Genomic DNA, 18,891 nt, shown 5'->3' with positions numbered 1-18,891 from the left:
ATAGCCAGTCGCTGGTTTCTTTGACGGGAAGCTTGCATCTAGCTCCTCACTATTCGCTGATAAGAGGCCACATGATAAGACGGCACATTGAAACTCTCAAGCCTCGTCCCCACCGGCGGCCGGCGGAGCTACCCCGCCAAATCGGAGAGGAGCCCCTTGCGTCCAGCCGCCGGCGCCGGCGACCTTAGCCCAGGCAGGCCCGTTGCTCGACGAACGTCATCTCTCTCTGGATGACACTGAAAAGGCAACACGGTAGGGGCCACAAGTTTGCTGTTTGCTGTTTGTTGGGCGCCTCTCTTGGCTTTTCCTGTGTGTCTCAAGCCAACGCCTTCCATTCACACTGCATGTCTTTGAACAAAGAGACGCACCGTTACCGCCGTACCTACCCTGCTATGTATCCAGGCATCATCCTCCTTGCCCATCCATCCAACCTGTTTGATAAGGATAAACTAGCTTACCTAGGCATGTTGAACGGAATCCGGCGCAAGAGATCTCAGAGGCCGGAGGTCGCCGGGAGGCGGGGGCGGGGCTCTTCGGTGTGCCTCCCCCGCTTGATGCATGCGCTATGAGCACACCTGCCGTCGATGCCACTTTCCAGGTCAGTCAGTGACTGTGAACAAAGAAAGACCCGAGCACGTGCGACAGAAATCAGGCTGCTGATAAGATAACGCACCAACACCCCTGGCGCGTTTGTTTCTTGCGACAATCCCAAGCTTAACATCAGCAATATTGGTGGCATCTTTTTCGCATTCTTCGACCCGGATCGCGACCCCGAAAAAACCACCATGGGAAAGCGCAAGTCGTCTAAAAAGCCTATGGGGCCCAAGAAGGTTTGTAGTTTACACACAGCGGTCCTCAAGACCCTCCGCGCTCACGCTAAAGCCAGTCCGACCCCCTGCCTACAACTTTCGCATGCCTTTTCTGCAACCACGAGAACTCGGTCTCTGTCAAGCTTGACAAGAAGGCTGGCGTTGGCCAGCTTGACTGCCGTATCTGCGGACAAAAATTCCAGTGTGCCGTCAACTGTACGATACAGCCATCTCAAGACTCGGGCGCATCAGCCACTAACTTTGCGACAGACCTCTCCGCTGCAGTCGACGTCTACGGCGAGTGGGTTGATGCAGCCGGTACGCCCTCCAATATCCCGATGCTTTATGATGCGAGAAGGTGCTGACTGATTTGATTAGACTCGGTAGCTAAGGGGGAGAGCGCGGACGCCGGTTACACCGGAACCTCTCGCGGTGCAGGATCTGGACGTGCCGCGGGCGGCCGGTCAGCGGTCGATAACGATGAAGACGATAGACGGTCCTACGAGGGCGAGTATGATGATTATTGAACGTTTCTATGCGCCCTATTTCAATACCAAGACATACGTCACTCAATAACCGACAACCTCCCTCCATGCGCTTGCGACACAAACGAACACATGACCCCCTCGATGGTTCTCTCAAATGGTGTAAAAACGGTCGCCAAAGTCTCCCAGACCAGGAACGATATAGCTGTTGGAAGGTCAGCCTGTGCATTGACTTGTTTGAGTCTTCATACTTTTTCTCGTCAAGGCCCTGTGGATGTTGGTCAGCCAGTGGTTTCATGCGATGTGTGCAAGCGATATGACGAACCTGGTCGATGAAAGCCGTCACGACCCTCAAGCGGGGGAACTTGGCAGAGAAGCTCTTGACACCCTCGGGGCTGGCAATCAAGTTGAGGAACAGGATATGCTCCTCCGGCACGCCTCGCGCCTTGAGGACCTGAACCGCCATGGTCGCCGAGCCGCCTGTTTCATTTGGTCAACATATTTGCCTGTGTGAAGAGGATAAACCGTAGAGCGGAAAGGAGAATCGAGTACCTGTAGCGAACATGGGATCCAGGAGAAGCACCCATCTCTGGGCAATGTCCTCGGGTAGCTTGTCGTAAAATAACTTGGGCTGCGCCGTCTCTTCGTCCCGCTGGATCAGAATCTTGCCAATGCGGACGGAGCGACAGCAATCTCGGAGGCCCTGCTCCATAGCCTCGCCAGCTCTCATGATGGACACGCCGCAAATCTTGCCCTGGAACATGAGACCGTTGTAGGTGCGACCCACAGGTGTGGTGACGGTGTGCTCAATCACGGGCAGGTGGTTGAGACCCTCCTCGACCAGTAGTCGAATGATGCGGTTCGAGTAAAAGATGAAGTCTGCTCGGTCTGTTTCCTTGCTGCGAATCATCCTAGACATTCTCAGCTCCGTGATGTGGTGACCTAATTGGGATCTGAGACGTACGACAGGAGAGCAATGAGCTGAGGGGTCTGAGGCAGGACATGAACATTGTCGAGGTTGACATTGACAGAGACGGTCGCGTTAGGCTTCTGCTGGTGATCACGGTATTCAGGGCCAACGCCGGTCGTGGGAGCCTCCTGGGTCGTCTTGTCCGTCATGTTAGCGGTTTGGAACTGACGTCGGTATTTGGAGTAAGCGGTTGATAGTGGGAGAGAGATTCAGAGCTGCCACAGAGCTTTGGTGGGACAGGTGGGGTTATGATTTTGAAGTTGGGTCGTCGAATGTTGTGTCTTTTCAAGAAACCAAGAATGAATAAGAAGATTGAGCTTGTGGGAGAGGAATTATCTTTCATATGAACCTTCGAGGATAAGAGTCTGGAGCCCTGCATTGCCCGCCATTTCGAAGCCACCTGCATATGCGCAAAACGGGGTCTGCAGAGACACGGGCAACACGCGGGGGATTCCAATGGCGATGCGACGAAGCCGGAGTCGACCGCGTCGCATTGATAACAGTGGAGATGGCGCCTGGTACTTCTGCGTTCGCACCGAGACCACTACGCAACAGGTACTCGTCGGTACTTTTTGTGTCAGTGACAAGTCAAAGTCGAAGGGCTGGTTATTTTATTTTTGGCACTTGCAATATTCACACTATAGGCCTGGCGTCGCTATCCGTAGAGCCGCAACGTTTCAACGTTAACAACTGCCCTCACGTTACAGGACCCTTTGAGGTGCACTCAATCAACCCGAGCACCTCCCCCAGGACAACTTCCTCCTGTCATCCCACTGCAAGCACCCGAGCTTGCAGAAATCCGTGCCTACCCGTCTCCTTCCTCTGTGTTCAAATCGTACTCTGGCAATCATCGATTCCCTTGTTCACCTGGCCATCTCGCATCACGTCGCCTCACCCAGGCCCTAGGTATATGGCTTAATCCCATCCCAGCCTCCGTCACCGTCGTCTCAAACGACACGGTCGCGATGGCATCGCGAAATGGCTCAACCGCGCCCACCCCGCGGAAGCTGGTGACGTATGGCAAGCCCTCGCGCAAGAGGCATATGCAGAGTGCGATGCCGCTGCGAACTGCCGAATCGTACACGACATCATCAAGCCACGTCGAGCCCGCCGAACCTGTCGCAAAACCATCGGTGCCCTCGCTCCCAAGATCAACATCGGATCCATCCCCGAGACTCCATGTTAACAGCCGACCGAGCGCGCCCGATGGGTCAAGCCGCGCGAAAGCCGGGGAAGGACAGAAGACGGAGTCGCGAGATGCGACAGACTCGAAGAAGCGAAAGCGCCTTCAAGCTGCGCTTGCAGAGTCGATGGATGATGATGGAGCTCCTTCGCCACAGAAGCAACCAAAGCCTACGACGAAGACGCTTCCACGACATCCGCCAGCCGCAACATCACAGAACGATGCCAAGATCCCTGATCTCCCTCGTTGCGAACCCTTGATGAAAAAGAGCCCTAAAGACGCAGGCGCTCGTTCCCGCCTTCTACCTCGAAGCAAGTCTGATGTATCAGCAACTAAATCCAGCCTCGGACCGACGCCGATTCCTAAGAACCGCGAGCCAGAGGTGACGAGGCCTAAGAAGCGACGTCCACGATTGATTGATGCGCTTGCCGCCCAACGACCGGATAGCCCAGATTCCGACGATTCAGCTCCAGAAGTCGACCATCACAGCCCGCCATCGCCTGTGTACAGCGGGGTGGCAACGCCTTCGCAGCAATCACAAGACAACTCTCAAACCAACTCCCAGTACAATTCTCAAGATGCAGTCATTCGGCCGAGAGCTCGCCCTGCGGGCGTTCAAGGGAGGCGAATAAAGTATACCTATGGACAATCTCGATCGATTCTAAGCGAGTCCTCGAAACTCAGCGAGCCTGGAATGGGGGCAGGCATGGCTACCACAGAGGAAGAGTTGGACGCGCTGCTCGCTTCACCACCCCCGCCACCTATAAACCCGGACCCCTTTGATATGAGCGATGACGACCTGGATGAGGACGGAGATGTGCGTCCCGCAATCAAGAGCGTGCACGAGTTGCGGCGGGCGGGAGCGAATAATCGATTCGCCGACGAGATGGAGGATCTGCTCGCGCGGATAGGAACCCCCAGCAGTTCTCCCTCAACCATGAGGAGGAATGCGCTACTGGAGCTTGCACAGAAACTACAGAACAAGGACTTCATCGGCCAGTTCCGTGACCATGCCACCCGCGATAAAATTGCTTCCAACATCGGTCAAGAGGAAGATGTGATCAGCGGGTTTGCTCTAACGGCCGTCCTCGTCACGTTTCTAAACTTCAGTGATGCAGCGCATCTCCTGCGACAGCTGGTAGAGGACGGCCTAGGCAAGTTGCTCGGTGTCCTCTTGCATGCGTCCGAGGACATTGATGAGATTGTGCAACGAAAAATGAGACTCTCCAAGATGAGCAGAGCTTCAGTCAGCCAAGTCAAGACGCTTCTGATGAAGATGGATATTTGGCAAGGACGTCACCTTCAGGAGCTGTCACCCCAGACGCTTGCTCTGCAGTTGCTGAACATAGTATGTCAGCGCGTTGATCCTCTACAGTCTTCAGGGGTCATCAGAGACATTGAAAGCGATCTCACAGTCATCATGGAACGTTGCACAACTGCAGACCCGAGCACCAATGCGGTGTTTGCTCTTGTGGTCTCAATTCTGGAGACACAATCAAGCCAAGCTGTGGGCGATGAAGAGGAGGTCTCATGGGTATCTCAGCAGACATCCAAGGTTGCCTGCTTCCTCAACAACAGTCTGCGGCAATGGCCAGAAAAGCCTGGCAGTGTCGAGACTACAACACTCAAACTCTCGATCAACATGTCAAACACGGCACATGGAGCAGCAGCCTTCAACGACGAGGTTCTACTGGCGAGACTTTCCAGCTGCATGCGTGCAGGGTTCAAATCAGCGCTGGATGCACTGAGCAACCGACGCCTACGAGGGGAAACTTATGATGGACTCCTCCTAGTGCTCGGTGTGGCAATCAACATCTTGGAGCATTGCCCACCTGCTCGCGCTAACATCGCCGGTGAGCCATTGGACGGCCTGGTGACCTTGTACCTACAGAACCAGGCCTCGATGAGCGAGGTAAGCCTTTTCTTCCAATTCATGTACATATCGGAGCTAACAAGAGTGATTCAGGCCGACTCTGTGGAAAAGTCACAACTCACTGTGGCTTTCGGGTATCTCGCGGTGCTGCTGGGTTACCTGTCGCTTATAGACTCAGCACGACAACGGTTCGCAGAGCAGGCGGGAAGTGGAGGGATCTCGAGCCTCATCTCATCGATCCAAGAGTTCATCGGAATGTACAGGTCCGTGGACAACAAGGTGACAGAGCTCGAGGGGCTTGTCAACGACCTCCAAATACGGCAGCGGATGAAATAGATGATACCGGTTGAGCTGGTGAGCATCCTGGGCGTTATACTAAACTAGAGGCTTTGCTTGTAGGAGAGGGATATAAAGTCCAAAGGCGACGGATATGTGCTTTGAGAACAACTCTTATGACATACCTGCTTCAAAGTCGATGATGCTACAATGTGAGCTTGATAACCCAACATGAAGACCATTTCGTCAGGGAGGCTGATATGCACATATCCGGCTTGGGCGTGACGGATAACCAACCAGTATGCAGCCAGCGAGGAGCACAACTAACTAACCAGCAATCCCGGAAAGTTTAGGCGTCACCTGCACGGGCCAAAGTTACCTCAGGTATGATGCAAGGGGAGGGAGGGGGAGATCCGGTGGGGGGGTTTAGTTAACTTGGGACTGGACTGGACGCAAGTCGGTTCAGTCTGTCTGTCTTGTCTGCCCGCGGGTTGCACTGACACTTACACTTGACGTACACCTGAACTTCCAGGCTGTTACACTGGCATCATCCATCCAAACTCCGATCATACATCCCGTCGCCCATCAACTCCCATCCGTTTCGTTTTCGTCCGTAACTGTGACTGCGCCGGCTGTAGGTCTCGGCTTTGTACCGCCACCTGTTCCCTTTTTGGGCTCCCCCAGCATCTTTACCCGGCTCCAAACCAAGCGGCAGTTTCTCCAACTGCCCTTCTCTTGTTCCACTCACTCTCTCGCCCTGCGTGTGCGATCGCGACAGGACGCTGTTCCACCATGCCTTCCCCCAAGCAAAGAAAGGTCGCCATTGTCGGCAGCCGCTCGGTCGGTGAGTATTGATCCGTACTGATCCCCCCTCTCGATGTTGGAATTTGCTTCTGCAAGTGTCGGGTGCAGACAGAGCTGACAGAGATGGATCAAACAGGCAAGTCGTCTCTAGCGGTGCGGTTCGTGGACGGCCACTTCGTCGACAGCTACTACCCCACGATCGAGAACACGTTTAGCAAGATGATCAAGTACAAGGGCCAGGACTTTTCTACCGAGATTGTCGACACGGCAGGCCAAGACGAGTACAGCATCTTGAACTCGAAGCATTTTATTGGAATCCACGGGTACATGCTCGTCTACTCGGTATCATCGCTGCCCTCGTTCGAGATGGTGCAGGTCATTCGGGAAAAGATTCTAAACCACCTGGTGAGTGGGGGGAGATACCTCTGCGACGAGAGCGCGAGAAAGCTGACAGTTGATCGTCTAGGGCACCGAGTCCGTCCCCATCGTCATCGTGGGCAACAAGAGCGATCTGCGACCCGAGCAACGGCAAGTCACTCCCGAAGACGGGCAGAAGCTCGCCGAGAAGATCCAGTGCGGCTGGACCGAGGCGAGCGCGCGGTACAACGAGAACGTGGGCAAGGCCTTTGAGCTCTTGATAGCGCAGATCGAGAAGTCGCAGAACCCCGGCGAAGCGCCTGCGAAGAGCAATTGCGTCCTGATGTGAGGCAATTGCGTCCTGATGTGAGGCAATTGCGAAACTCTCTTTTACCCCCCAAGAAGCCCATTCCAACACCCAGGCGACCACGATCACGATGATGATTCGGAGCCGCGGGGCAAAAACCCAGGCGCCCAGGCCCTGTCCTGTCGTTTCACAGGGCACAAGGTGGTTCGGGATGGCCAGGGCATGGGCTTGGTTCAGAGTCCTGTTTATGGCTAAATTCTCCGTGGTATCAGATTTTGTACGCAGCCATCGATGACTGCCAACTTGTCCTTGTCTTGTCATTTCCTCTTCATGTCTTGTCTTCTGCCTTTTTTACAACTAGAGTATACGGTTCAATCAACGGGTTTGGTTTTTTTGGTTTAGAATTTTCTTTGGAAGAACCCATCCCTGCCCTGACTCATGGCCGGGATGATGTCCTGATTCGTGACTGACGCCAGGGAACTTGTTAGCTTGGACATGGGGTTGACAATAGCTGCAGAGGCAGCTCGCAACTACCGAGAGGTGCTATCTGTCTTTTTTTTTCACGTCCCCGGTCCCAGGTTAGGTAATTGGTTCCTGATATCTGGCCCGGGTCTTGGTTGCAAAGGCTCAATCTGCTGTTGTTTTCTTGGCGGTCTGCATCAGCAAGTTTTGGGACCATCATGTGAATGCTTGCGATTCCAGGCCAGGCGCAGGCCGCGACCCAACTTGGCCCCATTCGGCCGGTCCCGCTATCGGATCCTTGGTGGCTGCATCGGCCTCGCGTATGCAATTCAGGGTCGTATTAGCACCGGGAGAACGATTCGAAATCCGCGGTCTCGGTCATTGGGTTGCATGCCCATGGAAGAAAAAGTTAGGAATCCGATGCCCTTGTCTTGGCTATTCACCGGTGAAATCCACGGGATTTGCTGTGTCGCCGTAAAATCCGGATATAGAAATTTGTATTGCTGCCATGGAGTTGTCTTCCATTGCTTGTGTTGTCCCAAGGTACCTATCCAAAGTACCTTGACGCCTAAATTTTGGGCTGAGTGTACTTTGGCCACTGAGACCCTACGTACAGGTGGTACGTGTGCAGGCATCACAGCCTCAATTTACATCTCACCGCGCATCAGCCCTTTGTCCTCCATCCTTTATCACGGCCCCTTACAAAAAAAGAACACAGACACAAAGCAAGAGACTCACTCTCCAGTCGGAGAATAGCCAGATTAGATTCCTCCTTTTTTCCTTTCTTTCTTTCCTTCCCATGTCCTTACAAGTGATACCCGCCCCTGGCTCATAACACCCCATCTCACCAATACCCTCAAACCTCAGCCTGATGCCCAATCCCGACCCTGCCACCGACTGCCCCTTCTGCGGCTTCAAGCCCGAAAGGGGCGAATATGAGCTCCTTCTAGTACGCATGCCTCTTCCCATTCACACCCCTGAATATTATTGCTTTCTTCACCGCCCCTAAGCAAAAGTCCGAGGACTAAGAACGCACCTACCCCTAGCACATTGACACTCAGCACCCCGACGATCAGTCCGCCGGCGAGGATCCCGTCCCCTGTCCACAGGATGGCTGCGGTGAGCTCGTCTCGACGGATGAGCTAGCGTACCATCTAGGGCTTCACGAGCTCGAGGCCCAGGAGCCAACGCCGGAACCGCCTACCGTGCCCCCCAAGCCCGATGGCGGCGGCGGCTCTAGGAAGCACGAACCGAGAAGGCCGAGGTCCTCCTCCAAGGACAACTCGCGTAAGCACCGGAGTGAGAAAAAGGTCAGTGCCATACAGGCGTGGAAAGATCTATTCTCGGGGGCCAGCAGCACCAGTTCCGGACGTGATCGCGGGTCGAGTAGTCGGACACGGCACAAGACAAAGAGGTCTGCCGTTGATGGAAGCACGAAGCGCTCCTCAAGTCGGTCTGAGGCTCCTCAGCCAGCAGAGAAGGGAGAGTCAAGTCGAAAGTCCAACCGGTTAGGGGTATGCGGTCTTCTAGTCTTTATGGGTGTGCAGTGGCTGAGACTAACTGGACAGAAATCCGAGCTTGGCCGGTTTGCACACGAGAAACGGATGCCATCCTGGCTCGTAGACCTCCTGCAGGATCAAGGTCAAGTTGTCAACGATGGTAAGTGCCACTACTACTGAACTCCGTGTCAGTCTCTGACAAGCAGTTAGGCGTCCTGCCAGTTCTCAAACAGCTCCTCGAGCAGAGCCCTGAAACTCAATATGCATACTTGTGCCACCCTGAAGTACAGCATGTTTCCAAGCTACGACGAGAAGGTAAGCACGTTCTCGAGAACCCACCTTTATCAGCAAAGGCAGTCTAACACGGGCATACAGGTGGCTTCTGTGGTTACAGAAACATCCAGATGCTCATCTCGCACATGATTGGTGCCAAGACACCAGGTTCGGAGCACTTCGCTCAAACCTTTCCCTCTGTCTTCCAGATCCAAGATCTCATCGAGAACGCTTGGGACATGGGCATTAATTCCCAAGGTCGCATGGAGACGGGAGGTGTAAAGGGAACCCGAAAGTACATCGGCACGCCAGAGGTATTCCATTCCAAGACATTGTAGGTGGACTGAGTTGACTTGTAGGAAATAGGCACAGGCTGTCTTTCTGAGCCTTGATATCACGTATGTCAAGTCGAGAAATGGTTGGGAGCCATGACTAACTTGAACTTTAGTTGCTCTGTTCAAGCATTCAAGGACAAGGAGCGAGGACGGTCCAAATCACGCCTCTTTGAGGCCGTTGAGGGCTACTTTCAGGGCGGCATCAAGAACATAGAAGACAGGATCCGCGTCACAGACCTCCCGCCAATCTACCTGCAACATCCCGGTAAGAACAATCTACGCTACACACACGCAAGACGGGCACTAAGCAGCGAGTATAGGACACTCCTTGACGATTGTCGGCATTGAGAAGCAGATGGACGGCCACATGAACCTCCTCGTCTTCGACCCTAGCTTCCGCGACTCATCCAAGATCCGAAGCCTCATCGGCAGAACCGTTCAGCACAAGGCATCCTCAATCGACGAGTCACTGCACCCGTACCGCCGTGGAGGACACTACTTCCGCAAGTACAACCAGTTCGAAGTGCTATAGTAAGCTGTCTATATCCCCCCTTTTTTCTGCATGGAAGTCGTGTTGCTCATCTAATTGCGAAAACCCCTCTAGTCTGACAGACTATGCCTCCATCCCGTAGTCTCATGTTTTCTACCACTGAGCCTTTTACTGCCGCTCCTTGAACCAGGCCTGCAACTTGGCCAGCGCGCGGCTTCGGTGGGAGATCTTGTTCTTTTCAACCTTGTCCATTTCGGCGAACCTGGGGATGTTAGCGAAGAAAGCAAGCAATGTTTTCCCGTCATATTTGGTTTGGAACGTACGTTTGGCCTTCATACTCAAAGACAGGATCCCATCCTGTTGAAAGTCAGCTTAGAATTATTGCCACGCTCTATAGAACGCCTCACCAAAGTCATTGGGTCCTCGAGCAGGCACAATCTTGCCCTATGGGTACTGTCAGTAAGAAGAAGACGCATAGGATACGGGGGTTCCATACGGGGCAGCGGCCCTGGAAGAGAATGACCTTCTCGCCTGGTCCAGCACAGTAGCCAAATGTGCAGACAGCCTCAGCAGACTTGTCGGTATAAGCAGCCAGGAGGTTGTTCAAGCCCTGGTGACCGATCGTAGTCAAGAACCACTTACTTCACCTGCATGTCAGCACGGCGTTCTCTTTAGAAGCAGCTCCAAAAAGCCGCTACACAACGTACATGTACGCTCCAGGAAGACCGCCCAGCGCCGTGTAGCACAGCGCCGTATCCTCGACTAGCACAGGACCCTTCACCTACATTCAGTTAGACGAATTGAACATGGCAAATAATATCAATAAAACTCATACCAGCTCAGCAGCCCTGCGGCACTTGGACTCTGTAACCTCCTCAAGCGTGCCCTGCACCTCCTCAAGATCGATAGACTTGCTCGTCACCTCAATCTCGGGCTCGAGGATGGCCTTGACCTCGCGTAGCTTATTGGCATTGCCAGTGATGAAGTTGACCTTGTGCGCAGCCATTTTAACAGTTGTAAAATCTGGAAGACAAATTGTGTGTAGATCCTAGAAGGAGTCTCGAGATACTTGGGCTGCGAAACAGTTAGCAGGTCCCACTGATCGTGAAAAGATATGCACTTGTCCGGTAATCGGAGAACACCTTTAGCAGCAAAAACACCATTAGAGAGATCGTGTCAATTCATCGCCTGTTCCAGGGCTTGCATCTAAAAATCTATTTTCACCAACCGAGTCCCCTCAAAGTCCATCCTCTTTTTCCCAGTGCAAAACATATTTTAGCCTCCCAAGCTGCCCCCATTTAATCCTCATCGGTAGTTTTAATCCGTAGTTTGATGTCATTGCTCGCTGTTGTCCTTCTTCCACTGCTTCGTCCAGGCCTCGATGCGATCGACATTGGTCTCCATCTCATCCGCAGTGTTGCTAGTCAACTCAATGACAATCTCCTCATCAAAAGCCTCGTGTGCCTCCTGTAGCAGCACCTCCATAATCTCAGAGTCAAGGTTTTCCTGGAGCTTAGACTCGGGGTAGTTTCTGCAGAGGGAAACCGTGTTAGCCAGGTGATGCTTGCATCTCCCAAGTCTTCATGATTAAAGTAAAAGCCTGAGAGCAAGGGGTTGTGCTGAATCGCATACCTCGCCTTGAGACGATCATAGAGAGTCGAAGAGTCGACTCGAAGTACCACGACCAGATCGATCCAGCTCTTGGGGAAAAGATCACAGGCGTGCCAGTCGATGATGCAACCACCAGCCTTGACATCATCCTCGATAGCATCCAGCAGCTATGCCACTCCAGCATTAGCCTTGATCTCTGTCTTGCCTTTCCTCAAAAACTCCTGGGAGTGTCTTCCATGTCTCACCTTATCCTCATCAACGATCCAGCTGTGATACTCGTCACTCCATCCCTCATGGCACTCCTTGTCCTTCACCACTTGGTTGACAGAAAGGTGACGAAGACCAGTCCTTTCCGCTAGACTCTCGCAGTGAGTCGTCTTTCCGACACCGGGCGTCCCCGTGACGATAATATTTGGTGAAGTTCGCATGGTGATTATTGTATTTGTAGCTGAGGTTTCATCTCATTCTGTGGTTGCAGAGATTGATTGGCCTTCAAGATTGGGCATTCTGCTGAATGCATGTAGGCGGAATTTTATCATGCACGTATCGAGTCGTGCGGCTCTGTTAGATGAATATCAATCCTCAACTCCAGATCCAAGTCACTCAAGATCAGGAACAATAGTTGAACAGAAAACAACCACAAGATCGATCGCTTCGTACTCTCATCTCTCGCGCTCTCCAATACAGCCGTATCTCATCTTACAATAGATAGAGCCAAGTCCAGCCCCCCTGCCGACTTGCGGAAGGAGGTCACTGATCTCACACTCTGAATACATGACGCCGTCAGATATGGGAGACAGATGCCCGAGTGCTCCAGTCCCTCCAGATCCCCTACGGCTACACGCCGCCATTAGAAAATTCGACATCGAACACCCTGAAAATGCGGCTTCTATCCCTTATGTGCCTTCGAAATGCCTAACCCAGCTTCATTATCCTCTACTGTTCTACTTCCACCTCATCAACGCCAGCCAGTTCGTCCGGTGCGTCATACTCGTCGCCCTCAGCGTAGTCAAACTTCTCCTGCTGAGCGATAGCTTGTGCTGACACAATCTCAGCCAGCCTCTTGAGACGAGGAGTTTGGAGCCCTGCATATCGAGTTAGTTATAATCGTTTCCCTTTTCAGATCATATCGAGAACATACAAGAAGGAGTATAAGTCTCAAGCGCCGTAATGACGCGGGGTTCAGCGATCTCGTAAGGACCACTGTCGTCCATGTCCACGGCCTGAAGGAGCAGCACGTCGCTCTTCTCAGTTACCCGCGAAGCCACAGCCTTCATGATCTCTCCATTGATCGGCTGCTCGTAATCAGCAACCAGGTACTGGTTGAGGAGCTTCTGGATCTGGTTTGGTGAGAGCCTACGAGTAATTAGTACCAAGACTCTGCGACGATGACAGAGCTCTGCGACTTACATCCAGCAAATGTCCTGAATGATTTCGATATCATTCAAGGTGGCCTTCTTGAGCTGAAGAAGCTTGGTTGCTTGCTACTCGATTGTCAGCACGTTACTCTGCACAACATCAAGAATGATACTCACCATCAGATGCTCCAGCTGAAGCGTGCCTTCAGGCATATCGTGGCTCTTACACCATTCCTCAATGCGCGTGATGTTGTAGTTGATCTGGAGGCCACGCTTCCATGAGAGGATTTCGTCGCATGAGGAGGTCGTTGAAGGCCGTCACACCCACCAACCGCAGGAGCTCTGTGATGGTCTGGGTGATGATGGAGTCTTCCAGGTAGTACGCCTTCATCGCGCGGAAGACGCTGTTCAGCAGGCTCAGGAGGTTGTCCATGCTGTACGCTGGTGTTGAGTTAGACTGGAGGAGCTTGCCCAGGAATCGACTGCTCTCGTTGGTAACGAAACCAGGCAGAGACTGAGACTCGATGATGGCCGGGATAATCATCTTGTGCAGCTTCTTCTTCAACACCTTCATCCAAGTGTGGTAGATGTTGAATTCCAGACTCTCGAGGTCGTGCTTGACGATCTCCAGGAGTCGGTCGTACTCATAGTTGTCCGACTTCTGGGCCTCGTACCAATCCTCGGCAAGGAACACGAACGACAACATCTCGTGCACGTTGGACAGCCAGAAGGCACCAGGGTTGATGGCCTCGTCGCCATCGTGCTGCATCACCTCCTGCTGGATAGACTGCATCACGTTTGCGAGGAAACGTTCCGACTCCTTGACGAAACCGTTGTTCCACATCTCTGATGTGACCAAGTTGATGAGGTATGAAGGGAAGAGCACCTCCTTGTCCGAAGGTGGCGGTGTGGTGTTGGGAGAGGGGATCTTGAGGTTCTTGATCAAGCCCATTGTCACCTCTTCGTTGAGGCCATCCTCGTCCGCGAGAAGGCCCTCGAGCTCCATTTCGATATTATCGACGCCAGGAAGGAAGGTCGAGCCAGAAAGATTCTGACGATGTGCCGTGCTAGTAACCGCCATGGAGACCGGCCGAGGGTTATAAGTACCGCTAAAGCGATCAAGCTCCCGTGGTTCCGCCCCGGCGCTGCGGCGCTTGGGCTTCTTGGAGGAGACAAGGTTGATAAGCCCAGAGGCTGCCGGAAGTGCAGGTACTGTTCCATTGGCGAGCTCTCCGTTGATGGGAGCGTTCCTCCGAGCCATCTCCAGAGCGTCTCGAAGAGCCTCGAGCTCTTGTCTGAGGCTCATGTTGTCCTTCTCGTGCTGGGTGCTTGTCCTCCTTGCTGTCTCCAGTTCCGAGTTCGTTGTGCGCAGAGACTCCCTCAGCTCCCGTTCCTCCTCTTGCATTCTCTTGATATTCGCCGTTGACTCATCAAAGGCAACCTGGAGCTTCTTCATCTCATCCTCCATTGCTTGCAGTCTGGCGACGGCAATACCGGCTTGGTTCGCTTCTGTCTGAAGCTCCTTCGTTCGGGCTTCCAGAGCGTTGTGGCGGTTCTTCCATGACTTGATCTGTCCCTCGTAGTTCTCCACCTGGGATGCCAAGCTCTTGTTCTTCTCCTTCATCGAGCCCAGAGACTGTGTGAGCTCAACGACCTTGTTTTCGAGCTTGTAGGAAATCTGCTTAAGGTCGCGAGCCTCCTCACGAATCTTCTTGTAATCCTTGCGGGCCTTCCTACCACGCCACAAGCTCTGAATCAACACCACCTTCTTGCGGTATTGTCTCCAAGCCCGCAGCTGTCTTCGTGACCTCCATGATCTCTGGATCACAAGCGCGGCATTACCAAGGCGTGTCTCCATAATGTTCTTTCTCCGAAGGTATCCCTTGGCAGCTGACTCGAAGAGCACCATGTCTCTCCTGATGCGCAGGAAGGTCCTGCGCTGCTTCTGACCACGCCAGACACGCTGGATGGTAATGGCAGCCTTGATGGTGCGGAGCTCCATAGCCTGTTTCCTGGCCTTCCAAGCCCTGATAGCAGACTGTGTGCGGATAACCGCCTCACGAGCCTCAAGGTAGCGGCGTCGGTAGTACTTGGCCCTCAAGTTCTTCTGAATCATGATGGCACAGTCATTGAGACGGTTGGTTCGGAGATTCTCGAGGAAGGCAAGCATACCAGCTCGGAAGAAGATCTTGGTGAGACCGAGCTGATACTTGTCAAGCCCCTTGCTGGTGCTGGTTCCGAGAGCCTTCTTAAGGATGGCATCGGCCATTTCGCGAATCTCGGAGGTCCATTGGTCAGAGCGCACCAACATGTAGTATCGGAGAGCAAACTCCTCGTAGGTCCATCGAGTTGGGTAACCAGCACAACTAATGCGAACGGTCTCGAGAACACCACAAGCACGGAGCTGGCTGAGAACCATGGGTCCCTCGAATTTCCAGGCTTCCTTGGCCTCGTTAGGCTTGATACATCGGATGTAGTGGACATCGGTGTTGTTGATGGTGCCCATAAGCTCGATCAGAGAAGATCGGAAGATACCTCCAAGCGTGGGTTTCCTGTTGACAGCAACGCCGATCTTCCTACCACCGGCGGGCTTAACGGCGTTGGAGGAAGATGACGCAACATCCTTCTCTCGTACTGCCGAAGCAGCCTCCAGAACCTTCTTGAGGAAGTCGTTGCTCGAGGCACGCAGGACAGCCATGTGCTCATCAGGGACAGTATCACGGTTCTTCTCGATGAAGCCCTCGGACTCATAGGTGACGTCGATGGCATAATGGCAGACTGTGAAGGCTGACTTGCCGAATCTGGGCTTCTTGTAGAACTTGTGCTTGTCGGTAGAGAAGTTGTGGTGAAGCTTGGTCACAAACTGCTCATCAGAGCCCATAGGGAGACGAGACTCTTCGTCAAGCAGGGACAGGATACCCATACGGCCTTCGATCAGGTCGATACATGGCTGGTTGTCAGAGAAGTCGATAAAGGTCCAATCAATCTGCTCCCTGAGGTACTCTTCTTGCTCGAGCTTGAACACGTGCTGGTTGAATTCCTGCTGGAGCTTCTCATTGGCGTAGTTGATACAGAACTGCTCGAACGAGTTTTTGGCGAAGTGCTCGAATCCGTAGATATCCAGGACACCGATGAATGAGGTCACGCGGTTCAAGACCTCCTCGGCAGCCAGACTGTAGTTAATGATTTCAACCAGCCAGTCAAAGAGACTCGAGTAGATGAATTTGGCGACGGAATCTCGGACAACGATGGCCTGAGCCTGACTCAGGTTCGATGTGATCTTTTCACCACGGGTGACGAGCTGCTTCTTCACGATCCACCGAGCGAACTCCTCCGCCTTGACACCAAGAATGTCGCAAGCACGTTCCAGAGAAGGCTCAGTCGGGGCGAGCACACTGTCGTTACGCGATGCGGTGATCTTGACGTTACCGAGATGCAGCAGACCGGCCAAGAGCTTGAAGATGTCGGCTTGCTGAGCATCCGAGACACCAATGGTTGACAGAGACTTCTTGGTCGCTTCGAATTCGGCCTTGTCATCCACGCCGTCGATGGTCGGGCAGTTTCCTTGGTTCAAGTACTCAAACTGCTCAATAGGCAGAAGGTTGAGCTCTTCCCGTTCCTTGTCCGAGGCGCCAGCGACAAGCTGGTAGAAGATGTGGTAGTTTCGCTCCTTGAGAGGCTGGAACACCAGTCGTGAACGCTCAAGAAGATACGTTCTGATCTTAGCACCGATAATATTTGTCTTGTCGTCGAACATAATCTCAATATACTTTCCGAATCGAGACGAGTTGTCGTTTCGTGTGGTCTTGGCGTTACCGAACGCTTCCATGATGGGGTTGGTCGCGAGAATCTGCTCCTCGGTTTCGCTCATGGCTTCACCTCGCTTGGAGCGCGCGCCAGGGTTGTCGGGAGACTCTCTGGTAGCAAAGTAGCGCATGATGTACTTGGCACTGACAGTCTTTCCAGCACCAGACTCTCCAGACACGACAATAGTCTGGTTCTTCTTGTCCCGAATCATGTCGCTAGATCCATAGTCAATCGCTGTATAAATAGGCTTGATGGTGGGGCAGATCTCACATGAAGGCTTCCTCAGCAATAGCGAACAAGTGAGGTGCCTGGGTGGCTCGCTGTCTTCCGGCATAGACTTGGACCATGCCAGGAACATAGAGAGAATCCACTCGTGCGAAGGGGTTGGTAGCAATTAGAACAATACCACTGTAGGTGTAGATTTCCTTCTGCAGGTATCGTAGCCTGATTGCTTGCAAGACTGGAGCAAGATGTCAGCATCAGCATTTCCAGTCCCACCGCGCAAATTCCGGTTCGGGGTCCAACGTACCAGCAGGCTCGTTGAGATGGGAAAGATTTGTGAGATCATCGCTGGCTTCGAGGACGGTAGGGTTCATCAGAGGCGGCAGAGAGGGATGGTTGCCGCTCTGGAGGGCCTCAACAGTGACCTCGATGTCCTTAGTCTGCGGGGACGAAGATGCGGTCAGCTACTGGCTTTGCAGAGGACATGTAGAAAGACAGAAGGAATCATGTTAAAGTAGGATATTGAGAAACGAACCTCGCCATTCTCGAACTGAAAGGTGAGCTTGGCCTTGTTGCCATCAATGGTCTTGTTGATAAGCTCTGAGGCTACCCATCCCTCAGCGGCATCGGGCTGCCATGCCCTTGTGCCAACCTCGTAGGTCGATGCCATGGAGGCAGTATGACCGGGCGCAAGGCCGGTGTATACAATCCGAGGCGTTGAAGGCGCTTATATCAGAGCAGAGCGGTAGCAGCGGTTCTAAGGGGCGGACGAGGCTAGACGGCGGTGGGAGGCATTCAGTCGCAAATGGGGTCGTTGAGGAAAGGCAGCGCGGCCAGCCGGGGAACCAAGGTGCGATATGCAATCGTTGACTGTGTCGACGATGGCTGAAGGGCGTATTGCGATCGATGCAAGCTGCAGGTCTGTTGAACGGGCCGTCGAACGTCGTTCAAAAGGTTATGCGCAAGTCGAAGCTGAGTATCGGAGGTCCTCCGTACTCGAAGAACGGAACCGGAAAGGACCCTGAGGCGGCAAAAAGCAGGAGCTTCTTGTCCCTTTTTTCTTTCCACGCAGCACACAGGAAGCTCGCCGACAAGGGGTCGAGCAAGATGAGTCGCACAAGGCAAGGTAAAGTCAGAGGCCTTGGAGAGTCAAAAGTTACGGATGCAGTGATGCCAGCACGCGTTTTGCTCCTGATTGAAAGGGCCGGGCGGCTGCTGCAGCGCACGGGGCACTGGAGAGTGAGAGGAACAGGGGGGCGGGGCAGCATGCGTTAGGGCTTGGATGTACATAGGGGCTCTGAGACAGGTACCACCGCAAGCATTCACAGCCACGCGGTACGCACGCTTCCCCTCCAGAGTACCTTCCGCACTAGGAGGGCCTCCCAGCCTTCAGTTCATGGAAGCTCCTGGAGGTTCAGTGGATTAGGGGCTTAAGGACAGTCCCGCGGGCCAATGAGGGGCCGACCCGTCCGCGTCTTTTGGCTTTGTCTGGTCTCTTCTTGGTCTGGGGTGAGGACAAGCGAGACAAATGCATTTTTCCGATCATCAACGGCGCAAGCGGTGTCGGCACTGTGCTATAGCGAGGCGGTGGAGGGGAAGGGGACTGACAGTCGGTGAGCTTTCGACAGCGTCTTTCTTGGTCATGTTCCGACCCAGAACAAGCAGACAGCCCTGGAGCGACGGGGAATAGGAGCAGGAGACTTGAGTGAGTGACTGGGGATCAGAGCTGAACCGTCTTGCCGCAAACCCCTTAACTTTGACGATCAAACA

The 18,891-nt window shown here is 53.5% G+C and overlaps 8 protein-coding genes across 8 annotated transcripts; 4 read left to right on the top strand and 4 right to left on the bottom strand.

Annotated features, from left to right (window-relative positions):
• Nucleotides 1–785: 785 nt before the first annotated feature.
• MRS44_012799 (uncharacterized protein) lies at nt 786–1,336 on the top strand (the record flags this gene model as incomplete). The annotated part of the gene is made up of 4 exons (XM_046281102.1): nt 786–830; nt 887–1,025; nt 1,080–1,127; nt 1,188–1,336. 4 exons carry the CDS (start codon nt 786–788, stop codon nt 1,334–1,336), a joined length of 381 nt encoding a protein of 126 aa, XP_046132735.1.
• A 111-nt stretch (nt 1,337–1,447) lies between these two features.
• Nucleotides 1,448–2,413, bottom strand: MRS44_012798 (uncharacterized protein; the record flags this gene model as incomplete). Its single annotated transcript, XM_046269349.2, has 5 exons — nt 1,448–1,499; nt 1,546–1,562; nt 1,620–1,774; nt 1,847–2,205; nt 2,259–2,413. 5 exons carry the CDS (start codon nt 2,411–2,413, stop codon nt 1,448–1,450), a joined length of 738 nt encoding a protein of 245 aa, XP_046132736.1.
• Nucleotides 2,414–2,726: 313 nt separating this feature from the next.
• MRS44_012797 (uncharacterized protein) lies at nt 2,727–5,656 on the top strand (the record flags this gene model as incomplete). Its single annotated transcript, XM_065618918.1, has 3 exons — nt 2,727–2,819; nt 2,972–5,359; nt 5,414–5,656. 3 exons carry the CDS (start codon nt 2,727–2,729, stop codon nt 5,654–5,656), a joined length of 2,724 nt encoding a protein of 907 aa, XP_065474990.1.
• Nucleotides 5,657–6,388: 732 nt separating this feature from the next.
• On the top strand, nt 6,389–7,319 carry MRS44_012796 (uncharacterized protein; the record flags this gene model as incomplete). The annotated part of the gene is made up of 4 exons (XM_065618917.1): nt 6,389–6,440; nt 6,513–6,805; nt 6,867–7,102; nt 7,160–7,319. 4 exons carry the CDS (start codon nt 6,389–6,391, stop codon nt 7,317–7,319), a joined length of 741 nt encoding a protein of 246 aa, XP_065474989.1.
• Nucleotides 7,320–8,397: 1,078 nt separating this feature from the next.
• On the top strand, nt 8,398–10,265 carry MRS44_012795 (uncharacterized protein; the record flags this gene model as incomplete). The annotated part of the gene is made up of 8 exons (XM_065618916.1): nt 8,398–8,475; nt 8,573–9,185; nt 9,236–9,340; nt 9,401–9,612; nt 9,665–9,696; nt 9,747–9,898; nt 9,954–10,164; nt 10,238–10,265. The coding sequence occupies 8 exons, from the start codon at nt 8,398–8,400 to the stop codon at nt 10,263–10,265; spliced, it is 1,431 nt and encodes a 476-aa protein (XP_065474988.1).
• A 26-nt stretch (nt 10,266–10,291) lies between these two features.
• Nucleotides 10,292–11,129, bottom strand: MRS44_012794 (uncharacterized protein; the record flags this gene model as incomplete). The annotated part of the gene is made up of 6 exons (XM_046270922.1): nt 10,292–10,385; nt 10,447–10,480; nt 10,531–10,567; nt 10,620–10,764; nt 10,831–10,904; nt 10,959–11,129. The coding sequence occupies 6 exons, from the start codon at nt 11,127–11,129 to the stop codon at nt 10,292–10,294; spliced, it is 555 nt and encodes a 184-aa protein (XP_046132740.1).
• A 329-nt stretch (nt 11,130–11,458) lies between these two features.
• Nucleotides 11,459–12,162, bottom strand: MRS44_012793 (uncharacterized protein; the record flags this gene model as incomplete). The annotated part of the gene is made up of 3 exons (XM_065618915.1): nt 11,459–11,702; nt 11,756–11,901; nt 11,980–12,162. The coding sequence occupies 3 exons, from the start codon at nt 12,160–12,162 to the stop codon at nt 11,459–11,461; spliced, it is 573 nt and encodes a 190-aa protein (XP_065474987.1).
• Nucleotides 12,163–12,670: 508 nt separating this feature from the next.
• Nucleotides 12,671–17,791, bottom strand: MRS44_012792 (uncharacterized protein; the record flags this gene model as incomplete). The annotated part of the gene is made up of 8 exons (XM_065618914.1): nt 12,671–12,819; nt 12,876–13,090; nt 13,145–13,218; nt 13,270–13,353; nt 13,421–17,114; nt 17,170–17,359; nt 17,429–17,561; nt 17,657–17,791. 8 exons carry the CDS (start codon nt 17,789–17,791, stop codon nt 12,671–12,673), a joined length of 4,674 nt encoding a protein of 1,557 aa, XP_065474986.1.
• Nucleotides 17,792–18,891: the final 1,100 nt, after the last annotated feature.

The sequence above is a fragment of the Fusarium solani genome, assembly GCF_023522795.1.
Source record: "Fusarium solani strain SB1 chromosome Unknown bctg00000008, whole genome shotgun sequence".
NCBI classification, from domain to species: Eukaryota; Fungi; Ascomycota; class Sordariomycetes; order Hypocreales; family Nectriaceae; genus Fusarium; species Fusarium solani.
Note: the sequence above shows the minus strand (reverse complement) of the source record. Positions and strands in the feature narration are given on the sequence as shown.